The sequence below is a fragment of the Pantherophis guttatus genome, chromosome 2 (assembly GCF_059756535.1).
Source record: "Pantherophis guttatus breed Tessera chromosome 2, ASM5975653v1, whole genome shotgun sequence".
NCBI classification, from domain to species: Eukaryota; Metazoa; Chordata; class Lepidosauria; order Squamata; family Colubridae; genus Pantherophis; species Pantherophis guttatus.
The window spans coordinates 158,872,442-158,895,659 of record NC_142064.1 but is presented as its reverse complement, the minus strand read 5'-3'; the positions used below and the strand labels follow the sequence as shown (position 1 = coordinate 158,895,659).

Below are 23,218 nucleotides of genomic sequence, written 5' to 3'. Positions count from 1 at the left end.
AAAATCAGCCAAAGTTGCTTCACAATTACCACCTGCTATAGTATCTCATTCAGTACCATGTTCTTGAAATTCTCAGCATCCACACAAAGATGGCAAATGATTTTGCCTGAATTTCTGAACCTACTCCATTTATGTGATCTGAAGTCACAGAAAGCCTGTGCTTTCTCTTGCTTTACACCATCCAAATATGCATTTTATAGGTCAATGATGTTGCAGAACGCAGGCAACATTCATTTTCAATTTAACAGAATTGGCAAATGGAAACAGCATTCAACTTTATTCTGAAAAATCATTTGTAGGTCATATATTTTAGCTTGTTATTAGAAGCAGAAAATGGTAATTAAATGTTGCTTCTCAACCAAGCAAAGCATCTTTCAGCAGCAGGTATTACCACTTCTTCATCTCTTCCCACCTGAAATGCAAACATAAGGCAACAATAGCAAATGAGTTTGCACAGTGAAGCTTTCATGAACTTTTCCAAAGAAACAGATTTTCAAACTAAAATCCAGATAGTATATTACCATACTGAAGAACATGGATCATATACATTCTCACATTCTAAAGTGACCACGAGCGGGGGAGGGAGGGGGAATCAGTTTGGACTCAATGAGGGTCAACAGTTGGGAATAACTTCACACAAAGTGGAGGAGTTATGGGTGTGAAGACAGATTTGGATCTCTTTTTGGAGGAAAAAAAGTATGTATCTTCCCATTACATGTAAGGTGGTACCTGGCAGCTTCAGCCACTTTGGCACTTTTCCAGTTGGGGCCCTCCTTATTTGTGGCTGTGGTATTTCAAGATTTGCTGATTCTGAATGCTCTGTGTTTTGGTTAGCATCGTTTGATATAAGTGAAGAGCTAGGAGCAGATTCCAAATGTTGAGCTGTATGATCTACCAGTTTAGACAGCCGCCTGGAAGAAAAGATAAATATTAGATTTTCATGTTGGCTCCTAGCTCTTCCATATGTAAGTACAATAAATTGCATGTTGAGCTAAATGCAAAAGCCAAAGGTGCAGATATTCTTTCTATCTCTGTGGAGTTTGCAAATAAGTGGTCCTTTCATCATCCAGATGGAATTTAGACAGATGTAAGATAACATGTCTATACTCTGCCAACTGATAAATTCTGATCTTTGAAATAAATTATTGACAATTTCTACTTACCTAGCTACTAAAATGTCAGCTTCAGAAGGGGACACAGCAGATTCCAGCAGATCCAACCTCAAATAGTGATCTGTAAAAATGAACAATTTTAGGTTTTCTAAATAAGGTAACATATTATGCAAAGACATTAGATTCTTTGTATAATCTTTGAAATAACACGCTTCAAAAAATGAAACTACTGATGTATCTTATAAAATGACCTCTCAAGCTAGACTAACCCTCTAGAAACTTCTTCAAACACACAAGAAGACATCTGTAAACATCTGAGATTTTGTGTTTTGTAATACCTGTTATTGTAGATCCTATTCAGTGAACTGGTCAAGTGAAGACGAGTATTAACAAAAATAAAATTGCCAAACAGATTGCACATACATTTCTATAGTCAGTTAGTTCTTGAAGATTTTAGGCCATTGACCATTTTCTAATAAATTGCACCATTAGGAGAGAGAACTAATTGTTACTTTCAACCTGCAGGACTGTCTTACCCTAATCAGTCTTGTAGACCAATCCTCTTCTATCTCATTGAATTGTGATAATCAATATATTCTTTTAAGATAACTGTACCAGTATTACATAAATACTTGCTCCAGGATAAAAACGAATCATAGCTTGAAGTAATTGTCTATACTAGTATTTATCAGTGGTTAAAATAATTGCAAAATAAAGTATTTAAAATATAATGTTCATCCAATTTAATTGAATGTGTGCAATTGAAGTTGCCTTACTTCAGAAGTAGACGAAGTGAAACAAGCTGCACTGTTTTTCTTAAATGCAGAGAAGTCTTTTGACAATTTGAAATGGTCATTCTTGTTTAAAATTTTGGAATACCTTTTGGAAGATAGGAGTTCTGGATTTTTTTTAAATTTGATCTATTTAAGAAAGCATACAAAACTGTTAATGGAGAACTAGCAAAATCCTATGAGATATAAAAAGATATAAAAAGAGACAAGGCAAAGAGAAATGTGGGAGTACAGAATAAAGTATAAACTTCTAAGTTAACGGTATTTGCTAATGATTTGTGCTAGTTTTGGTAGAATCACTAAAGAAAATAGAAAAATTAATGGGAAATTAAAAGATTTGTTATGCTAGTAGGTATTAAGATGAATAATCAGAAGATCAAGATGTTAACAACAATTAAGAAAACAAATGTTCAAATAGAACTGAGAGAAAACTGGTTTTAAAATTAAGAAAAAAGTTTTTAAAAATTGAATGTTTTGCCTAGAATTTTGTTTTTGTTTCAGATGATACTTGTTTTTAAAATGGATGTACCATTTAAAAATGGCAAAAAGATATATATAAGTTTGTTTAGCAAGGGGAAAAAATCATGACTTAAATATAAGGTATTACAAATACAAAGGAAAGAGAAGGACTGGATAACATTTTTAGCATGTTTTTGGTTTGGATGACTTTTAGAGTTAGAAGGAGATGTCCTGAGATTTGGATGACATGAATACTTGTGGTATAATAAAGTCAATGTAGATTTCATTATGTTAGGCATGCCATATTGAGAATACGGAATAGATAAAAATCCAAGCTATGCCCCAAAACACCTTTATGACTCTTAGCATATGAAGCATTTTATAGATAAGAAATAATAGGCATAGGTGAATAGTTAAAATATCATGGGATACTAGAATATTACCAAGGGGGATTTTAAATAAAATAAAGAGAACAAGGAGGCAAGGAGACTTAGCTGACAATGGTTTTCTTGCTTACATTTACCAGAAAATTTTAAAGTAATAAAAGGATTTGTGCTATTAAACAATGTAAGAATTTGAAATGAAATGTATACAAATGATGAACATGTAATTGCTAAAATGTAATTTTTTTAAAAAAATTGAAGAAGGACAAGTGAAAGATTAAATGATAAAATGGGCTAAGAATCTTGGACATAATATACTGATGGAACAGTGGGAAATATAAAAAGATTGAAATTTACATTATGTCATAATCTTAAAGAAAACTTTGATAAAATGATATATTGTAGGTATAGCAAAATATAACTAGAATATATAAAGGTACTTCAAATTTATGTTGGAAACAATGAAAGGGTAATTTTATCATGCTTGATGGGCATATAAAAACACCAGAAAACAGACTCAAATACATATAGTGACTCATAGGATTTTAAAGATGAATGTTCAACTGAAATCAGAACATTTCCTCTCAGGACTTAGAAGAGAGACTGTTGAAAATGAGCTATGGAACATTTTTATTTATTTATTTATTCATTCATTCATTCATTCATTCATTCATTCATTCATTCAATTTCTATAGTCATCTATCTGAATCAATGACTCTGGGCATCTTACAATTCAAACAGAAAAAAATACATTACAATTAAAAATACTAAAACATTTCTACAATAGAGAAAAGGATAGCAAAGATGACAGAACTTGCTAAGATGGCTAAATTATCTAATAAAGTGTTTGATTAGAGACAAAGACAGTATACTTATTAGCGACAAGAAACCTCTTCTAGACTTTTTCTGTCACAAAGAAAAAATGAACTTGTGATTTATGGTTTTGATTACACTGATAGATTATAGAAAGAAGAGGCATGATGTAACCCTAGAGAGAGAGGTTGAAGTATAATTGTACTTATAACTGCTGTGAAGAAGATGAGAAGCCATTTCTTTATATTTATTTATTTATCGTATTTATATGCCGCCCTTCTCCCGTAGGACTCGGGGCGGCTCACAAAATAAAACTACATGACAATAAAATGATATTAAAATAATCCAATTTAAAATCCCCAAGCAATTAAAACTCCTGGCAGATCAGGGAATTTGCTGAAAAAGTCATGTCTTCAGGTCGCCGCGGAAAGTGCAGAGGTTGGGGGCCGTCCGGAGCCCAGTGGGTAACTCATTCCAGAGGGTCGGTGCAACCACAGAGAATGCCCTTATCCTGGGCGCCACCAGCCGACATTGTCTGGCCGATGGCACCCGGAGGAGGGCAATCCTATGTGAGCGCACTGGGCAGTGGCAGGCCGGTGGTCCTGCAAGTACCCCGGGCCCATGCCATGAAGGGCTTTATAGGTATCTTCTTGCTATGTTCTTTTTTCTATTTTTTTCTTTTCTGTACTTTTAGCTTTTTCTTTTATTTCTCCCTTTCTCTTTCTTCTTTATCAATCTAGTTTACTTTGTACTAATTCTTACTATGTTGCTGAAACTTTTAGTGTGTGTGTGTGTGTGTGTGTGTGTGCGTGTGTGTGTGTGTGTAAGTGATGTCTGTGGACTTCTTGCAGATACTCCCTGGATACTCAATTCTGTCTCACTTAAAATGTTCCTAGAATAAAGGGGCAGGGGAGGGATTGAAATGCTGCGCTCCTTTCTCAATGGCAATCATTTTGTAACCGTGTTCACTAAAATTGAGCTGCAGAGGATGTAAATAAATGATGCTTTCACAGATGTCAGTTTATACCACTACCAACCAAAGGCTATCATACAGCTTTTTTGCCTTGCTTCTGAATATATCTTTTCTGTAAAAGTGCAGGTAGTCCTCAATTTATGATCACAACTGAGCCCAAAATTTCTATTGTTAAGTGAGGCATTTGTTAAATGAATTTTGCCCCAATTTACGACTTTTCTTGCCATGTTTGTTAAGTGAATCACTGTAGTTGATAAGTTAGTAACACAAAGGAGCCATGCCGCCCCTGGCGGGCTAACACCACGGGGATAAGCCCATAAGCGCCGCCACCGATCTCCGATCTGTGGACAAGGAGGGGGGGGTTGGAAGCCTCCCCCCGTTCAGGGCCAGGCATGTAGGTAATGCCCAGGAACACCTCCCTGATGATCTGCCAGCCGACAGATCCGTGCCGCCAAACAGCCTTCAATGGGCTCCAGCTGAACCGCCGTTCACGCTGAACTAGCAGAGAGCTTGACCAGCAGAGCTGGGAGCTGTCTGCATAGTGGCTTTCAGCGGGGTCAGGCAGTGTAGCCCTTCACACTGGAATGGCAGAGGGCTCAACCAGGAAGCTGGGAGCCCCCAGCGCGGGTCCTGCCGCCAAGCAGCTCTCAGCAGGATCAGGCAGTATCAACCTTCACGCTGGCAAAGGAAGGCTCAACCAACTAAATGGGAGCAGGTCCTGATGGTATAAGGCAATCAGAATGGGTCAGCTCAGCAAAAATACGTCTGCCCAAGTCAGACTGAGTCAAAAAGCTGGAAAGCAAGAGGAAGAGGAGGAGCTTAACAGCTTGCAGACTCAGTCCTATCGGATAACAGATGGAGTTAACCCATTCCTGACTGCTGGTCCCACCTTTATGGAGAATCTGGCTTGCTCATTGACTTGGCTTGTCAGAAGGTCACAAAAGGGGATCCCATTGGACACAGCAACTGTCGTAAATATGAACCAGTTACTAAGCATTTGAATTTTGATCACATGACCATGGGCATGCTGAAAAGATAACTCTGAAAAACGGCCATAAGTCACTTTTTTCAGTGCTGTTGTAATTTTGAACGTCCACTAAACGAACTGTTGTAAGTCGAGGACTACAGTATGACAGGATTCACACACACACACACACACGGAGTGGTTTGGACCCCTGCTAAGATTCCATGAGTTGGATAATAAATCTTACTTGGACCTGTCCCCTATTATTTCACTTTTCAGATATTTCCCTTACTGATATTTTCACACTGGAATGACTACTCCAGCAGCTATCCAAAGAAACATACTCTGATTTAAAAGTCCATAGAAAATGATATTCTATACATTTATTAATACCTCTATAACCCAGGGGTAATTTTTAAAAAATCTGCATATCACAGAAAGATTTTCACAATTTATCTATGCAGCGTGTACTATGGAGGCACAACTACTCACCCTTGTGCACTTCAGATCCAAAATATACAATAGCAGCAGGGAAAAGGTTAGCCTGCAATAGGAGAGAAATCAGAGGATAAGAATGAACAGAAGAATTGCTGAAATTGTTCTTCTTCTATTAGTCTTGCAAGAATACATTCTCATGAAATTGCAATAATCTTAATCCTAGATGTGAAATGGGACCCTATCTATTTCTCTTAGAAATACCAGATTAAACCTCCATTCAGAAAACAAAAGACCCTTTAAATATACATGATCATAATATAATTCAACATTATAACCCAAATGTTTATTCATTCACAGATTTCTTAGTTACAGATCCTGAAAATAATTTTTACATTAACATTGTGAGTGGTATGTGGAAAATACTCTTTTCCACCCCCGATTGTCGTTAAGAATTGTGTCTTGAAAAACTGGTGATTATCTATATGTTCTTTTGTTCTTCTTTCCTATCATTTGTTTTCTTGTGCAACCTATTTTGTACATTGTAAAACTAGAGGCCAAGAACTAGTTTATGTTTGTCATTTGAAAATTGCTCTGTGAGCCTTTTGAGTAAAGATGAGGGTAAAAATGCTTTAAATAAATAAAATGATATATTAACATTGTTGAGGAGGTTACACGTGAGAGGAACCTCCCTCAGTATTTATTCCATTCTCAGAGGCGACTGTTCTTTCCAGTTTCCTATTGGATCCATCTAAGCATACTAGACAAGATATTCAGAATTGTAATACTCATTTTCTTCTTTTAATTATCTAACAAATGTATATACACCACAGTTGCAAGACTCTTAGTAGTTTACAGTAAAATATATATACTATATAGCATTTAATCTCCAATTTGAATAAAGCGTAAATACATTGACATACTATGCAGAGCTTGTTAATGTTACTATATCAGTAGAAATAGTTTTTAGGACAGATCTATACACTAGATTACAAACTTGGGATTTTAAACTTGGTAACTAGGCAATGACCCTCACTGGCTATTTCTGCAGCAGAGAAGTTCCCTGTGTAGATCTGTTGGGTATAGAACTCTAACCTATTATATTCAAAATTATGATATAGTTAACAAATGCATAGAAAGTTATTACTATATAGCTATTATGCATGATTTTACAGCTTTTGATAGACCTTCGCCAAAATCTTCTGAGTAAAGTGCAAGAAAAGGGACAAGACACAAGAGGAAGAATTTTTCATTATTAATTTTAAGGATATTAATTTCATAAAATGTTTACCTTGGGAAAGTTGTGTATGTATGTGTGTGTGAAAATTATTCTAAAATAAAAACAGCTTAAGTTTCTTATAAATAATCTGAATCTATATCTGAGCAGCAAGATCACCACCAAAATAACCCCAACAAGCTGAGAAACAATTATTTCTAAACTGCATAAATCGGCAGCAGAATAAAATGCAATGAATATAAGCAGGATTTTTACTTCTAACAAACTGCTAAAAACATTCATAAAGGAAGGATTTTCAGATCTCTTGTCTGATTACTAGAATGGTATAAAAACACTGCTACTTTTGAAATGATTTCTGCTGGTATCTAGGTACTGGAAAAATCCAGGTATAACAATGGATATTGAAAATAACAAACTTTAGTAATTACTTCACCATGAGATATTGTACAACAACATTAGGCTCTAAAGAATTCTAAAGAATTGTATCTGCATAGCAGCTAGATTCGTCTCTCTTTCAATGAATGGGTCCTCCATTCACTGGTTGATCCTCCAGAGCATCAACCAGATATTATAGTGGCCAAAACAGTATTAGTCTTTTTAAAATATTTTTCTCTCCCAGACAGTGGGACACAAGGTTGGCAAACGTCACCAGAAGCCAGTCACAAAGGCGGCTCTTCGTAAACTTTTTAATTAAAAAAGTACCAGACACAGTTAAGAAACTCCAAGAAAACTCTTATAAAAGCTTTGATGTTTCCGCTGTCTTCATCTGAAGGGATCCTACTATTTAGAGAATGGATTAAAGGAAAACAACAACAAAACCCTCCCTCAGCTTCTTCGCGCACACACTATCCTTTTCACGCCAGCCACAGAATTGGAAAATGAGGTTTTGTAGTGTGTTAGTGTTGGAATTTTTTAATAACCTCTTCTCTCTTTTTTTCTCTCCTGCCCAATTATCGTGATGAATAATTAACATTCTGAAGGAGATAACTAAGCGCAGCATCTCGGAGCTCAAAGCCCTTTAGTTCAAAGCCCTGCCCTTTTCAGTTTCTCCAGTTGCCGCCACTAAAACTTCCTTGTCAATCAAGCTCTGGGCACACACTTCAAAGCTTCAAGTGGGAACGGCCCCAAGGGGTCAGAGAAAATTCATGGCAGAGCCTGTGAAGGAAACACAAAGAAGAGGGAGAGAGCGGGCACAGAGGAACACAATCCAAGAATGAGACAGACACACGCAGTACAAATGCATATGACACACATACACACACACACACACACACACACACACACACACACACACACACACAATCTGCTACCCTATTTTTACTCACAAGTTGACAAGCGCAGCTTTAGCTTTCCAACTCCTCCTCCCCAACCAATTCCCAGCACTGGCAAGACATCAGACCAAAGCGCTTTTAATTGGAAGAGACTTAAAGGAATGAGACAGCAGTTCAGGAGCACACAAATTTCAGCCACCACCTCCCTCCCCCCACCCACCCAAAAAAATCTATTTTCTTTCCTAGAGTTTGGCCAATAAAAACTCTCTTCAGAGAGCTTGATCCATAGCTTGCTCTTTTTTTTCCAGGCTAGGCACACAGCATGCTCATTTGGGCACCAATTGTCTCTTTTTGAATATGTTTTAGTGCAACCCCCAAAGCACACTATGCCTAAAAAAAAATGTATGTGGCATATAAGATTTTGACCCAATCAAGTGCAGGCTAACAAAATGATAATGTATGGGTTTCTGGGATAGCCTGAACCTCTTGTTATCTTTTCTTAGGTACAAGATTTGAATACATGTATCTATCCAACCAACCTAGGGATATACAGAGAAAACAATTTATCTCCACGCCTTCTTTCCTCCCTAATCCACCTTGGCAAGACCCATCTTCAATTCTGTTTTCTATAGCATTGCTTAATAGAATCATTTTACCACGTTCACTCTTATTTGCTTGGAATTATTATATGAAAATGGATGACCTGAGGCAATTTCCAATTTCTTTATTGACAGAAACTTTCTCTAAGTTGTGAATCATTCCCTATTGTTTTTATGCTATGGATGCCTATAACTTTTGAATATTTGGAACTGCTCTTTCCTTTTTATCAAGATAACACATTCACAATTCCTGCAGAGCTCCTGAAAATCACATTTTCATTAGAAGAATTTTCAATTATTCAGCTGAAAGCTTCTACACTTCATAAAATCAAACTCAGGTTAGAGGAGAAGCAGTGCCACCAATCAAACAAAAACACTGAGAACTCAGATGCTACATAATGTAGATATTTAACACTTCAGCCACGTTGAGTACAATTTTCTATCCCACTTGTGAAAAACATGTACCATTCTTCTACAGTTTTATTTAATCATTTCTGACTATTTGTTACACCATATGCTTAAAGTATCTTTGTATTGCCATCCCTGTGTATACACATACACACATACACAGTTTACAAATTAAACCAATAAAAACAGAAAAGCTGTGGGAGAAGACTTGTAAAATAAAAGATCAAAGAGACTGTCATTAAATGTAATAGATCTCTGCTATCACAACATTTCAGCTTTAGTGCATCACTTTAACTCCAAGGCTTAAAAACACTAGCACAATAATAACCAAAAGAACTGCCTTGTTGGGTCAGACCTAGAGCCTATCTGGGGCAGCATTCTCCTTCCAAGAGCTTCCAGACAGATCTTTCTGGAAGTTCACAAACATAACATAGAATTAATATACTAAAAAAAATCTAGATATTGAGATTTAAGTGACTGGTCAGTGCATCAAAGTTACATATTGTTAACAATAATGTGTGCATTGAAAAATAATATGGGGATGAAATATGGCACATGACAATAATTCTCTTGAAATTGTCAGGCCTTTTATTCTGTCTGATTTAGAAACAATTGAAAAAAATAAATAAATAGAAAAATGTCAGCCTATGCAGCAAAGTGCCAAGCATACTAACATCTTTATTTACAATAAATGCACTAAATTTGAGGCACAAGGTAACATATAGCACCTGGAAAACTTTGATGCAACTCCATATTTACAGTAAATTAAAGAAAGTTGAGTTTTGTTGTAGCCATGGCCTATGTTGCGTAGATTCCAGCATATTATTTTTTTTAAAAAAAAATTTGATCTTGGTCTGAAAAAAACAGTACATGCTCAATTTACAACGTTGTATCTGCGCTCCACATTTTTTCCACAGGCATCCTTACAAAATAGAAATGGTCAATGTCTGTGGTAACAGATTGCTAGTTTTGGAAGAAAGTCAGAAAACAACATGAAAATGGGTCGTAGAGACCGTTTTAAGAGAGCGGGAAGAGGAACTTAGTAGTTTGGCTTGAGGAATGGTTTTTGTCATTGGCTATGCTTCTGAGAGCCATTTTGTGAGGCCATCTAATATAGTCACAAATTTGATTCATTAGGTCCAAATAATTGCCTATCCCTTGAACCATGTGTTAACGCTGTTTATTTCCTTTTTTGGAAAGGATGACACCATGGCAATCATTGTCAAAAAGACAATGCACTACATTAGTGCAGTCTTGAACTACAGCTGAAAAGTCATCATCAGTGCTGAAAAATAGGATGCTCTGAGTAGTAACTGACTAAACAACGAAAGGAGTGCTGTGGAAGAATACTAACTGGATATCCTGCAGCAACAACATGGATGCGTGCCCATCATTCTGGGAAAGAGTGTATCTCTGGAAAACGATCAAAGATAATATGTCCTTTGTTTCTGAGCACTTAAAATGAATAACAAATGAACTGCGGCAAGACACAGAAAAAATGTTATTTTGCAAGGACAACACTTTGAGCCTTTCCTTCATGGGAAAGCCTAAGTATGGCTAAAAACTTCAAAGTTTTACCTATTCCATTGGGGGGGGGGAACAGGGGATAGAATTAAGGAAATAAAGTTGCAAAATATGCTTATCTGTTGAAATTATCCTTACATGACTGCATAATTATTAGAAATTCACTAATCCTTTATGTCTTTGATGCCTTTGTACTTTCACAGTACATATTTCTCTTTTAATTAACAAACAATTGCCCTGTGCTTCCACAGTTGCCACTTGCCTCCACATCCGTAGCATGTTATAGTATCTAAGTTGTCTACTTCTGAAGCCAGACTAAGATGTCTTTCAAGTGTAACAAATACATCTTCTGTACCAGGTAATTATAATCTCTTGATTCACATCAAGCAGCAAACAATAGAGATTTATTTTGTGGCATCAGAAGTCACATTTCATCAGTTCAAATAAGAAGTTATGGAAAGCAAGCTAAAGCCCATATATCATACTTAGACAAACGTCACATTCACAGCACCTTGCTTAGTACTTAACATTTTTCTTTGGAGTGGGGTGGGGGGGTACTTGGTTGAAACTATGTCACATTTTCATGAATCATTTTTCATGGGAAAAATCCTGTTCCCCATCACTCCCTGTATTTGGACAGCTTCACTTTGATATATTCTCCCGCCTATTGTCCAAAGTAAATCACCCTTCTACCAAAAAAAAAAAAATTGCCAAAGTTATTCAGAGAACACAAGACCAAATAGTGGCTGCAGAAAACTGCAGAAAACACAATTACTACCAACCTGCCTTCCATTGAGGACTTGTATACTGCACGAGTCAAAAAGAGGGCTATGAAAATATTTACAGACCCCTCGCATCCTGGACATACACTGTTTCAACTCCTACCCTCAAAACGACGCTATAGAACACTGCACACCAGAACAATTAGACACAAGAACAGTTTTTTCCCGAACGCCATCACTCTGCTAAACAAATAATTCCCTCAACACTGTCAAATTAGTTACTAAGTCTGTATTACTATTAATCTTTTTATCATTCCTATCACCCATCTCCTCCCACTTATGATTGTATGACTGTAACCTTGTTGCTGGTATCCTTAAGATTTATATTGACTGTTTCCTAATATGATTTGATTGCTTATTTGTACCCTATGACTATCATTAGGTGTTGTACCTTATGATTCTTGATGAATGTATCTTTTCTTTTATGTACACTGAGAGCGTATGCACCAAGACAAATTCCTTGTATGTCCAATCACACTTGGCCAATAAAGAATTCTATTCTATTCTATTCTATTCTATTCTATTCTATTCTATTCTATTCTATTCTATTCTATTCTATTCTATTCTATTCTATTCTGCTGTCTTTGGAGGGTTGAGGAAAGAGACTTGCAGCTGCCAAAAGAAGGAGCATTCTTTCCATGACACGAGTTGTAATGACTAGAGTGCCATGAGTCCACAGTTAGTTTGATGGGTAAAGATTAGTAAGTATATGAGTACATCAAAGGGGACATGCACATGAATGCAGAACTCTAAGATAGTAGCATGACATACCATATAATCCAGAACACCCTCCCCATCCCCAACCATTCACTGAACACAGAAACCAGCACTTGGAAAATTTAATTGGGGGAGCCTGTGGATCAAAGCTCCTCTGACAAGAGGCGAAGAGCATCTCCGGAAGGGATATAAACATGAGAGCCACGGTCAAAGGGACACTGCCTAAGTGGCCTTGTCTTAGTACCTGAGAACAAAGTTTCCCAAGCTAAGAAGACCCTGATCAAACACAGAAGGCAGCTGGGAAAGGAAAACTTAAGAAGCCTATTATTTTTTATCAGATAATGTCTAAAAGTTCAACTTTTACTCATCAGCCAGAGCGCTAGCTGTTTCATCAGAGTGCTAGCTGTTTTAATATTAAAGTGGTACATTACTATGGATTTATTGTAAAACTTCAAACACACTGATTCATTTCCTTACTTTTATTCCTTGGTATAATTATTTCTGCAATTCTATTGTAGTACATCCCCCACCACCACCTCCCCGGTCCCGCTATGCCGCCCTACTGTGACAGCTGAATATGTTCCTGGGAGGAATGAATGAAGAATGTTTGGAGGGTATTCCAAGAGTACATTCTCCTGGTCAAAGCTGCTCAGTTGAAGCTGACAATACATCTATATTGAGCAGCAGCAATATAGAAAGATAGAGGAGGCAGATAATGACTTTAGCAATAAAGGCAAGGCATTATATCATACCGTGCAGGGCAGGACAATGGTAAACCGTTCCTGAATTTTACTAAGAAAACTGCATGGGCAGACAAGATAACGTAATTGATACAATAATGCTAGATGACAGGCCCCTCAAGTCAGATGGCACCTAATAAACCACTGAAGAAAAGAGGAGATTCTTTTGGAATATGATGTTTATGGATTAGCTAGATTAAAGCTATGTGATCTCTAATTGCTGATGTTACTATGCAGAAAATGTATGTGTGAAAAGTGTGAAAATGATCCCCAACTAAGTGAAAGACAAAATGAATGGCTACACATGGACTTCTTAGATACAAGTGAACTGAAATAGACTGGAACTGGACACTTTCAGTCAGATGGTCATACTGTTTACTACTCAAGGACATGAAAAATGAAGGAACTGTGTTTTTTTAATCAGGAAGACGGTACTTGGGTAATAAAGACAGTTCTTGGGTACAATGCAGTCAATGACCCAATAATATTAATTAGACTTTGTGGTCAAGCATTTAACGTGAAAATTATTCAAGTTTATACTCCAACCACTGATGCAGAAAGAAGGTAAGTTTTATTCTCAGATCAACAGAATATGCAAGCAATATGTGGTGTTTCTGGTTGGAGAATATGTATGTTGCAAATAACGTGGATTGTATGACTTATGAAACAGAAATGAGAAAGGAAGCAACTTATCAATGTTGCTAAACCAGTGGTTTTTCATTAGTAACATTGTTTTCCAACAATTGGAAATGGCACCTCTATACATGAACATTACCAGATAAAATATATAGGAATCAAATTCACTACATTATTATTAGGAAGTGGAAGAGCTATGGTTTAATAGCAAAAAGACATTAGCCAGGATTGACTGTGGAATACATCACAGACCACTCATGTGCAAGTTCCAAGTACAGCCAAAGCAGAAGAACAAAGCCAAGTTTCCATAGTATGATAGCAGTTTCCATAGTATGATGCTGAATGTATACCCACCATTTGCAATGAAAACCTCAGGAATTGCTTTGAAGTCCTAAACCTCATTGATAGGCAACCAGAGGAACTGTGGAATGAAATCATAGAACTTGTTAAAGATGAATGTAATAAGAGACTGCCAAACAAAAAAGCAAATGGGGTCAACAGATGGGAATTGCCAAGGAAAAAAGAGAAGGCATCCCTAAGAAAGACCAAAATCTCAGGATGGAACTTGAATTTAAAATAACTGTTAGAAGAAACAAGAAGCAGTAATTACATCAATGTCTGTAAAGACAGTAGAAATGCAAACAGATACGGACAAAGAAGAAAAGTGTCCAAAAGATCCCCACATTCAGGAGCTTCTAACCTCAAATTGGTATGTTAAAGGACGTCAATGGAAAAACAGTAAATTGATCCAAAGAAATGGAAAAATATACTATTATTCTTTATAGTTGAATGTCAACATCCAAGATACCTTAGAAATATTCCCTACTTATAAGAACCTCCAGTAGTTCATGCGAGAGAGTTATCATTAGGTAGGTTTGGGTATGAAACCTCCCTCCTGATTAGAAGGCTATAAAGCTTTTCCTTTTATATAGCAACAAAAGCAGTTATTATCAGTTTTTTCCTAGTCTTACCTTCAAGAGTTCCTTTTATCAAGGACTTAATGTTTTTTTTTTATCTTATATTTAGTTCTAAATTATCCTCCACCTTTCAGCCCTTATACTTCAGTAGGTCCTGCTGGAGATTTAACATGCTGGTAATTACTCCTTTGTACTAAGTTGCTTCGCTGCCTCCCATTCCTTATCAGTTTGTAGGAGGGATAAAGCAATTATTTGTTGCTAACTGCCTGTAGCTAGTCAGTGTCTTTTGAAAGTTTGTGAGGTTATAAGGCTCTGTTACTCCTTTCTCACTTGTAGTAGCTTCAGTCTCTGAGCTCACTCCATCGTTTGAGTTTTACCTCTTCTACACACAACTGGCTTCTTTAATTCTCCAACACAATTTCATTTCTCTCTTCCACTGACATTTACACTTTTATCTCCTTGCAATACAGGTTATGCTACTCTGATAGCTGAACCTGCTCTTGGAATGAAAGCTAAGGAACACTTTCTCTAAAAGAATGCAAATGACCAGCTGTCTCCAAGGTGTATAAATCCTTCGATTCCCAACCATCCAGCCAGAACTGAAGAAGCTTCTTTGATGAGAAGCGAAATGTCTTCAAAGAAAAACAAGAAAGTCCAGTTGCCTCTTGAAAAAGCACTTTTGGAACAACTATGACCTGGATGATGAGAACACAGTGGAAAAATGGGACAATTATTAAATATAGAACAAACTAATGGCAATAGATACAGCAACTTAGAAAGGCTAGAAAGTGGGAGACTGAGTTCTAATTCTGCCTTAGCTATGAAAGCCAGCTGATTGGGCCAGACCCTCTCACAAAGTTGTTGTTGCGGGGAAAATAGGAAGAGGAAGGTGTATTGGATATGTTTACTGCCTTGAGTTGTTTATAAAAATACAGGTGGAATATAAATAAGCCAGCATTAGAAATGCAAACAAAGACACTATAGTTTTTGCCTTTTAAGATACTCTATCAACAGTAAAAGAACCAGCAATCAACAAATACACCATGGATTAGCTCTTGTTAGGGTAGCAGTGAAACTGCCTTGGAAAAAATATTCAGATGCTGTGATGTGTCAATAGCTACAAATATCTGAATCATACAATGGTCCTCCCTGTGAAAATCTATGGAAGTGAAGGTTAAGAATTTGAAAAAAAATATAGACTAGACAGGATATTTTGTTGCTTTTGAACTTGGGGTTGGAGAAGACTCTTGAAAATATTATGGATAGCCAAGAAAACAAACAAATGGTCCTAGAAGAAAATAAATCAGAGTTCTCAATGAGGCACAAATGATCAGAATCAATTTATAACATTTTGGACACATTATGCAAAGACCTAGCTATCTTTAAGAAGTCCATAATGTTGGAAAAGATAGAAGAACAGAGATAGGGAAGATAACTAGCAGAAAACTGGATGTATTTAATTACAACAGCAATGAGTACATTGTTGGGAGATGTGAAGGGTCAGATTTGGGATAAATAATCTCAGAGGAGGCCTATCTATGTGCTCACTAAGATAATCAACACTAACTTGTATGTGCTAGAAACTAACATGATTAATAATATCTTAAAGGAGAAGAAGCCCAAATCCTTTGCAATAAGGGTGTCAGAGAAATGAGAATTGGACAAATTGGATATATGCAGCAATCAGAATGATTGCTGGACCTGCATTTTCCTTCTGATTAAACAGCTTAGAACTGATGTTATGAGAAATCATTGGGTCTGAACTGAACCATATTTATATCCATTGTGCTTCACAATAGAAAGACATTAATAAAAAGTCAATCTGGAAAATTGTTGTTTGTTTTTGTTTCAAAAAGCATTTTAATAAATGTGGTCCCTATATTACAAGACCAGCAACAGGTTTCACCCTGCATAGCCCCTTTACAATTTGCTATCAGAGGAAAACAGAAGGAAACTTTTGAGGTCTCTTTAGTTCTTTTGATGATGAAATTAGAACTGTACTTCATCTTTGTCCAAACTGAGATACCTGCTTTTATTCTCAGCACAAATTCCCAGCACACATTTTAGAAATTTGCCAAACTAGTCGACTCTAGTCCTATGAATGGTGCCTGTATCTGTTGCTGCAGCGGAACATGTAAGGAGGAGGAAGGGAAAACATATCTGAAAAGTCCAGTGAACTTAGAACAAGTACATAAACCAGCTGGAGGTTGGCTAGAATTCTGCAACAGTGAAATCTGCAGTTGATCAGTTCTGCCCTGAAGAACATTTTAAAATAATTCATGGGCCATGGGGGTAATGCAGCCAGCACAAACAGCCATAACAAAATATCAAAGCCAATGCCTTGAAGTCTTTATAACTTTCAAAAACTTCATGTTGCTGCCAGTCTGCACATTTGTCCTGTTGTAAACACACACATACAACAGGATGTTCACTTCAAATATAGCCTCTTTATTTTTAAGCTCACATTCATCTAGTTTTCTTTCATCCCACAACTTAAGTCTTCTATTTCCCCATGGCTACCAAGTTTCCAGTTGAAGCTCTCAAGGTTTCTTCAGCCTTATAAGGAAAACAAACGTAAGTAATAATTTAATAATTTACCAAGTATTTACAGAAAATCATTAATATTTCCTTTAACTTCTGTATATATACTCCTTCAGCCAATAGGGAGCCTTTCAGAGACAGAACAAGATACTGGGATTGTACAAACAAGGGAATCAAAATAGTCTTATCAAGGTGATCTCAAGACAATGAAAGACACCAACCACCAAGAATGGGATTTCTGGTATGAGATTGCTGAACTTAAAAGCATCAATGCATGGCAATTGCTTTTTTGCTCCTGAAAACCTACACAAATAATGGTATCAATGAGGCAATTTTCACTTTATATAGGAGCACACAAGCTTATTCATTTCATCAGATTTGGGACATCACCTGACTCCAAAATGACTGGATGTCTCACAATTTAAAACTGAACATCATGCAAAACACAATATAAAATATACAAGATCAGCACTTCCCTGGACAGTACACTGTATATACAAAAGACACAATCCAATAAGGGGACCCTCTCTACCCCAGTTTAAGTCCTGGGAGGTTTTTAATGCTTTTGGGAATGCCATCAGAGTGGGAGCCACATGATTTTCTTGGGAGAATCTGATTCCAGAAGGCAGGTGTTGCAACAAAAAGACACACTTTCTGGGTTGATAGGGTTGTTTAATCAAGAGGACTTGAGCATTCCAATTCTGCCAGTTCTTATGCAATTAGCAAACACTATGGGATATAGGTGATCCCTCAAATAACCTGGCCCCCTGCCATATAAGGTTTTATAATGATAATCAGTATCTTGAATTCTACCCAGAGCACAATGGCAACCAATGTAGCTTGCAAAGCAGGACTGGTACGTGGCCATGCCAAGGCATTTCCATTGTTGCCCACACCACTGAATTCTGGACCAGTGGAAACTTCCAAGTGCTCTTCAAGGGCAGACTCATGTAGAGTACATGGCAATAGATAAATGACAATATTCTGGTATAAGTGACTGTCTGAAGAGCCTCCTAATCCGGGAAAGAGTATAAATGGCACACAAGATAGAACTGTAGAAACGCCTTCTTGGCCACAACTACATTTGTTCTCCAAGTGGGAGCTATGAGTACAAAATGACCCCCAGACTGTGCACCAGTTTTGAATGGGGAAGTGCCATCCCAACCAAGATTAGAGACAAAAAAATATCCCTGAATCTGGGGGCCTCCTAATTCCAGTGATGCAATCTTGACAGGACCAAGTTAGGGTTGGTTTCTCCCCATCTAGCCTCCAGGGCTAAAGAGAATACCTAAAGAGAATAATTTGACCATCTCAGCACTGAGAGATGTAATATTAAAAATGCACAGCCACTTAAATCAGAAATTCTGCTATCAACCAACATTTCCAGGCCTCAATTTCCCAAATAGTTGTGTGTTTATGTATTCAGTGTTTATCAAGCTGAAATGGAGTTGGATGGATGACTTGACATACGTGGGGCAACAGTTCTTCTACTAGTCATCTTTATTAATTATGGGGTATCAAAAATAAATATAACCCTTAAATTATAGCATAATTTCAATTCAGATCTATACTGATCAATATTATGGTGATACAAGTATGTGCTTCAACTGCAGATGCAAAGGAAACAGATACTAAAGAGTTCTTTAGCAACTGACCAGAAAAATATTTCAATGAAATGGTATAATTGGAAGTAATAGAGCATGTAATTTTGACCTAAATTTTATCAAGCAATTTAAATATTTATTGCAGGATCCAATCGGAGTCGGTCACCAGGACCAGAGGTTTATTCTTCCAAGCTTTCTGAATCATGCTGGAGCCCAATTTCAAAGAACTTCTCTCTCCAGAATCTTGGGACACATATATTTGCCTTCATTCATGTTAAATATTTGTAACAAATACTTTCCAATAATTTAAATGACAGATATTGCTGGATGGACAACATCAACATCAAATTGATTATAGGCTCTGCAAGAAGATGAAGCAGAAGCTCTACTAAGTCATCATAAACAAGATCTGCTGCTGGCTTGAACTCCAATCAAAACTCCTATGATGCAACTTCAAGAGTATTCAACAAGATAATATGTTAAAGGTACAGAACACACACATAACAGATTAGATATGGAAAATAGATTGTTGAAGAATTCTGTACTGAAATTCATGACAATATTAAAGATGAAGCAAGGAAAATATTCTGAAATGCAAAAAATAAAAGAAAATGAAGTGCCCATCTCCTGCTGAAATATAGTGACGATGGAAAATAAAAGACAAGAGGAAACTTTGCCCAACTAAACATTTAATTCCAAAGTAAAGCAAAAATAAAAATAAGCAATACAAAGAAATTAAGATAATAACCGAATGGGAAGAATATAATATTTATATAATATTACAAAAATTATAGAAATTAAAGGAACCCTTCATGCAAAACTGGGCACATAAAAGGTAAAGAAGGCAAAGATTTACTGAAGCAAGAAGAGAATATATGGAGGAGCTGGGGTTTGAAAAAACCACATCCCAATATTAATGACAATGCATTGGATCTTTGAGCTATAGCTAGATAATTTGGAAGAGTGGTTCTTGAATTGTTTGACTCAATTAAGCCTTTTTCTGGTCTTGAGTAATGTGAATTATCTCCCCCCCCCCAAAAAAATACCCCTGTTGCTTTACACAAGTCTTTAAGCAGCAGCAGTCCCAAACTAGATTCTTGATTTACAAACAAGCAACTACAAATTGCTCTGTTACTTTGAGATTTCCCAAATTACCCCCCTGGAAGTAATTACTCCACTGTTCTGAAAAAGGAAGTTAAATGGGCTCTACAACAATAAAGATGCAGGATTTGTTGAAATATCACCCTATCTATTTAGGAATCTGTAAGATGGGGCAATTAAAGTGCTCTTGCAATTTTTAAACTGTACTATTAAACAAGAGACTGGAAAAGATCATTTTCTGTTTCAACTTTTAAAAAATCAGCGATAAAGAATATTCAATCTACTGAACAACTACAATTATCTCATATATTAATAATGCTCAAGATATTATACTTTAGGATCATCAATATATGAAATAAGAACTGCCAGACATACAAGCTGGATATCGAAGACAAAAAGGCACCTAAGATCTCATTGCTAATATCTGATGAATAAAAGAAAAGAGAGGGTTCCAAAAACATGCTTACTTTTGCTTATTGATTGTATTAAAGCTTTTAAGTATATATGTCCCAACCAATTCTGGTCAGCTCTTAAGAACATACATATATATTCGTTTGTCTAGGGAAGCAACTGGATACTTCAATATTGAGAAAGGAATACACTGAGGTTGTCTTTTGTACATATACAGAATATATAATGAAAAATGCTGAACTAGAAAAAAATGAAATAAGAATTAAGATTGCTGAAGCCTAATAATCTCAGATATGCTGATGATACTGCTTTTATAGATGAAAGTGAAAAAAAAAGATGAAAGAACAAAATACAAAAGTTGGCCTTCAACATTTAAAAAATGTCAACAGATAATGTCAATCAATACAAAGACACAAAAACATAACAAAAATCCTTTAAAAATCTTAAAGCAATCAAAACTATTTTAAAAAATATAATCTGCAGGACAGCCATTCAGTTCCCTTAAAAACCATATTTTTTTTTTGCTAGTTTCCAGTATTTTTGGCAGTTTCAGGCAAAAATTACCCATTTACGAGAATGGCTTCACACTTATGACTATGTGATTTGCTTAACAACCACATGATTTAAATTTACATCTGCATGAGTTGCTTAACGACTGCCATAAAAATGGGTCCGGTCACCTAGGTACCTCGACATACAACTGTCAGGACATACACCTGAACTTCTGATCCAAATTGCAGCCATAAGCCAAGGGCTACCTATAATTCAGTCTAAGTATAGATAAAACCTAGGATGGATAAATATTTGGCACTGAAAAATACAATGTTTTTGTGCAAACACCAGTGGTGTTTAATATTTCAATGTAGCACTGGAAATATACCCAAATTAAGAGCTCTCCTTAAAAAGCAGTGACGTTCAAGTTCTAGATGTTTGGCAAGGAATAAAACCTAACTAGAAAGTAACTTCTGGGTTTCTGAGTATTTAAGAGTAGCCACTAACATTTCTGCTCAAAACATCAAGTTTCCGAATTGCTTTAATCGCCTCCCAGCTTTTTCCAGCAGCCTAGGAAAGGATACATGAAGTCTGAATATTCTTTCCTGCTAATTTAGAAACGAGGAATTTAAAAACTTCTAAAGTCATCAAATCATTACACCAAGGATTCACCCTAAGCCTCAATTTCTTTTATCCTAATTTTCTAGTGATGTCTTCCTGCACATCTAAACTCCCAGAGTTGGATGGATCAGGTGATACAGAATGCTTCAAGACCAGGGGTGAAATGCTCCCGGTTCGGACCGGATCGCCCGATCCGGTAGCAATGGCGGAGGGTGGTTCGGAGAACCGGTAGCAAAAATCCCTGAGCCCCCCTCATGCCCAGCTGAGCCACGCAATCATCAGAAGCTGTTTTTTTTTACTTTTAAAAGCATTTTTTCTACAACCTCTTCGGCCAAAAAAATGCTTTTAAAAGTAAAAAAAAAAGCCTCTGATGATCGCGCGGCTCAGCTGGGATCGTCAGAAGCTTTTCAAAGCATTTTTTTCTGCAACCCCTTCAACCGAAGAGGCTGTAGAAAAAAAAGTGCCTATAAAAGCCTCTGGTGATCCCAGCTGAGTTGCCTGATCGTCAGAAGCTTCTAAAAGCATTTTTTTCTGCAACCTCTTAAGGTTGTAGAAAAAATGCTTTTAAAAGTAAAAAAAAAAAAAAGCTGCCATGCCCACCCAGTCACATTACCCCCCCCAAGCCACGCCCACAGAACCGGTAGTAACAAATTTTAGATTTCACCCCTGTCCAAGACACATTTAATTATTTAGGTCCTCCTAGTTAAAATAGTGAATTACAGCGTTTGTTGTTTCCTTACAACATGTGTGTTTTTTTTCCAGGAAAGTCCTCATATTTATGATCCTTGAAATGAACTAACGCAGTTCCCACCCAATAAAATGAGAACAAAAGAAGTACTGTAAACTGCATGACTGTTAGGACAAAACATTTAAAAGCGAATGCATCATAATTTTTATTGTAATTACAGGATCTGGAGACTTACAGACTGTGACGTAAAAATTTAGAACTGCAGAAGCCTTCAGAGGAAGACGTTAATTTTTATTCTTTCCAAGCCAATAAAATGTTGGAAAGATATATTGGAAAGGGATTTAGGACTCTGTCTATCAGCAGGATAACTCTGAAAACAGAACAGACCAGGACCAAATTTGGTGTACAGGAAGAAGTTGGCAAAAGAAGAACTAGAGTTCAAAAATGTACCAGATCCAGCTGGGGTTTGCAGAGATTAAAAATCTAAAATATATAATCTCCTCACTGCATCCCTAAGGTGAGGTAGTTGGGCAGTGATCCAGAATCCTGCTGACACTTTCATTCTAAGTTTTCCTCCCTCCTGGCTACATAATCCAGCATATGTAGGTGTCCTATATTTCCCAGTGCAAATATATACTGTTTAACTATTGCTTAACGCATTGTAAGCCGCCCTGAGTCTCCGGAGAAGGGCGGCATATAAATCAAATAAAAATAAATAAAATAAATAAATAAATAAAATAAAAATACCACACAAGAGAAGTAATGAGTCAGACAAGATGCAACTCAAGAAGAATAATGGAACTGACAAGGGCAGTACAGGCACACATAAACAGAAACAGACACTATAGATGCATACAGCAAATCCAGACTGGTCCCTGGGGACAAAGTATAGATCATACATATGCCATATCTATGCCTTCCGTTACATAGAAAACAATATATGTGCCTGCTACGGCAATTCCTGGTGAAAGTGTAGAAAGAATTCAAGAACCATGCCTT

General features: G+C 36.6%; 1 protein-coding gene across 2 annotated transcripts in view; it reads right to left on the bottom strand.

Annotated features, from left to right (window-relative positions):
* Positions 1 to 258: 258 nt before the first annotated feature.
* ASPSCR1 (ASPSCR1 tether for SLC2A4, UBX domain containing) overlaps positions 259 to 23,218 on the bottom strand; it is an 81,811-nt gene continuing 58,851 nt past the window's right edge. The window contains exons 13-16 of one of the 2 annotated variants that reach the window (XM_087887110.1): positions 5,988 to 6,039; positions 1,164 to 1,233; positions 716 to 911; positions 259 to 412 (exon numbers count right to left, since the gene is read on the bottom strand). In XM_087887110.1, the coding sequence (XP_087743236.1) occupies positions 341 to 412; positions 716 to 911; positions 1,164 to 1,233; positions 5,988 to 6,039 (390 nt within the window). In that variant the 3' untranslated portion in view covers positions 259 to 340. The remainder of the gene's footprint in view (positions 413 to 715; positions 912 to 1,163; positions 1,234 to 5,987; positions 6,040 to 23,218) is intronic. The other variant, XM_034412907.3, reaches the window with a different exon arrangement.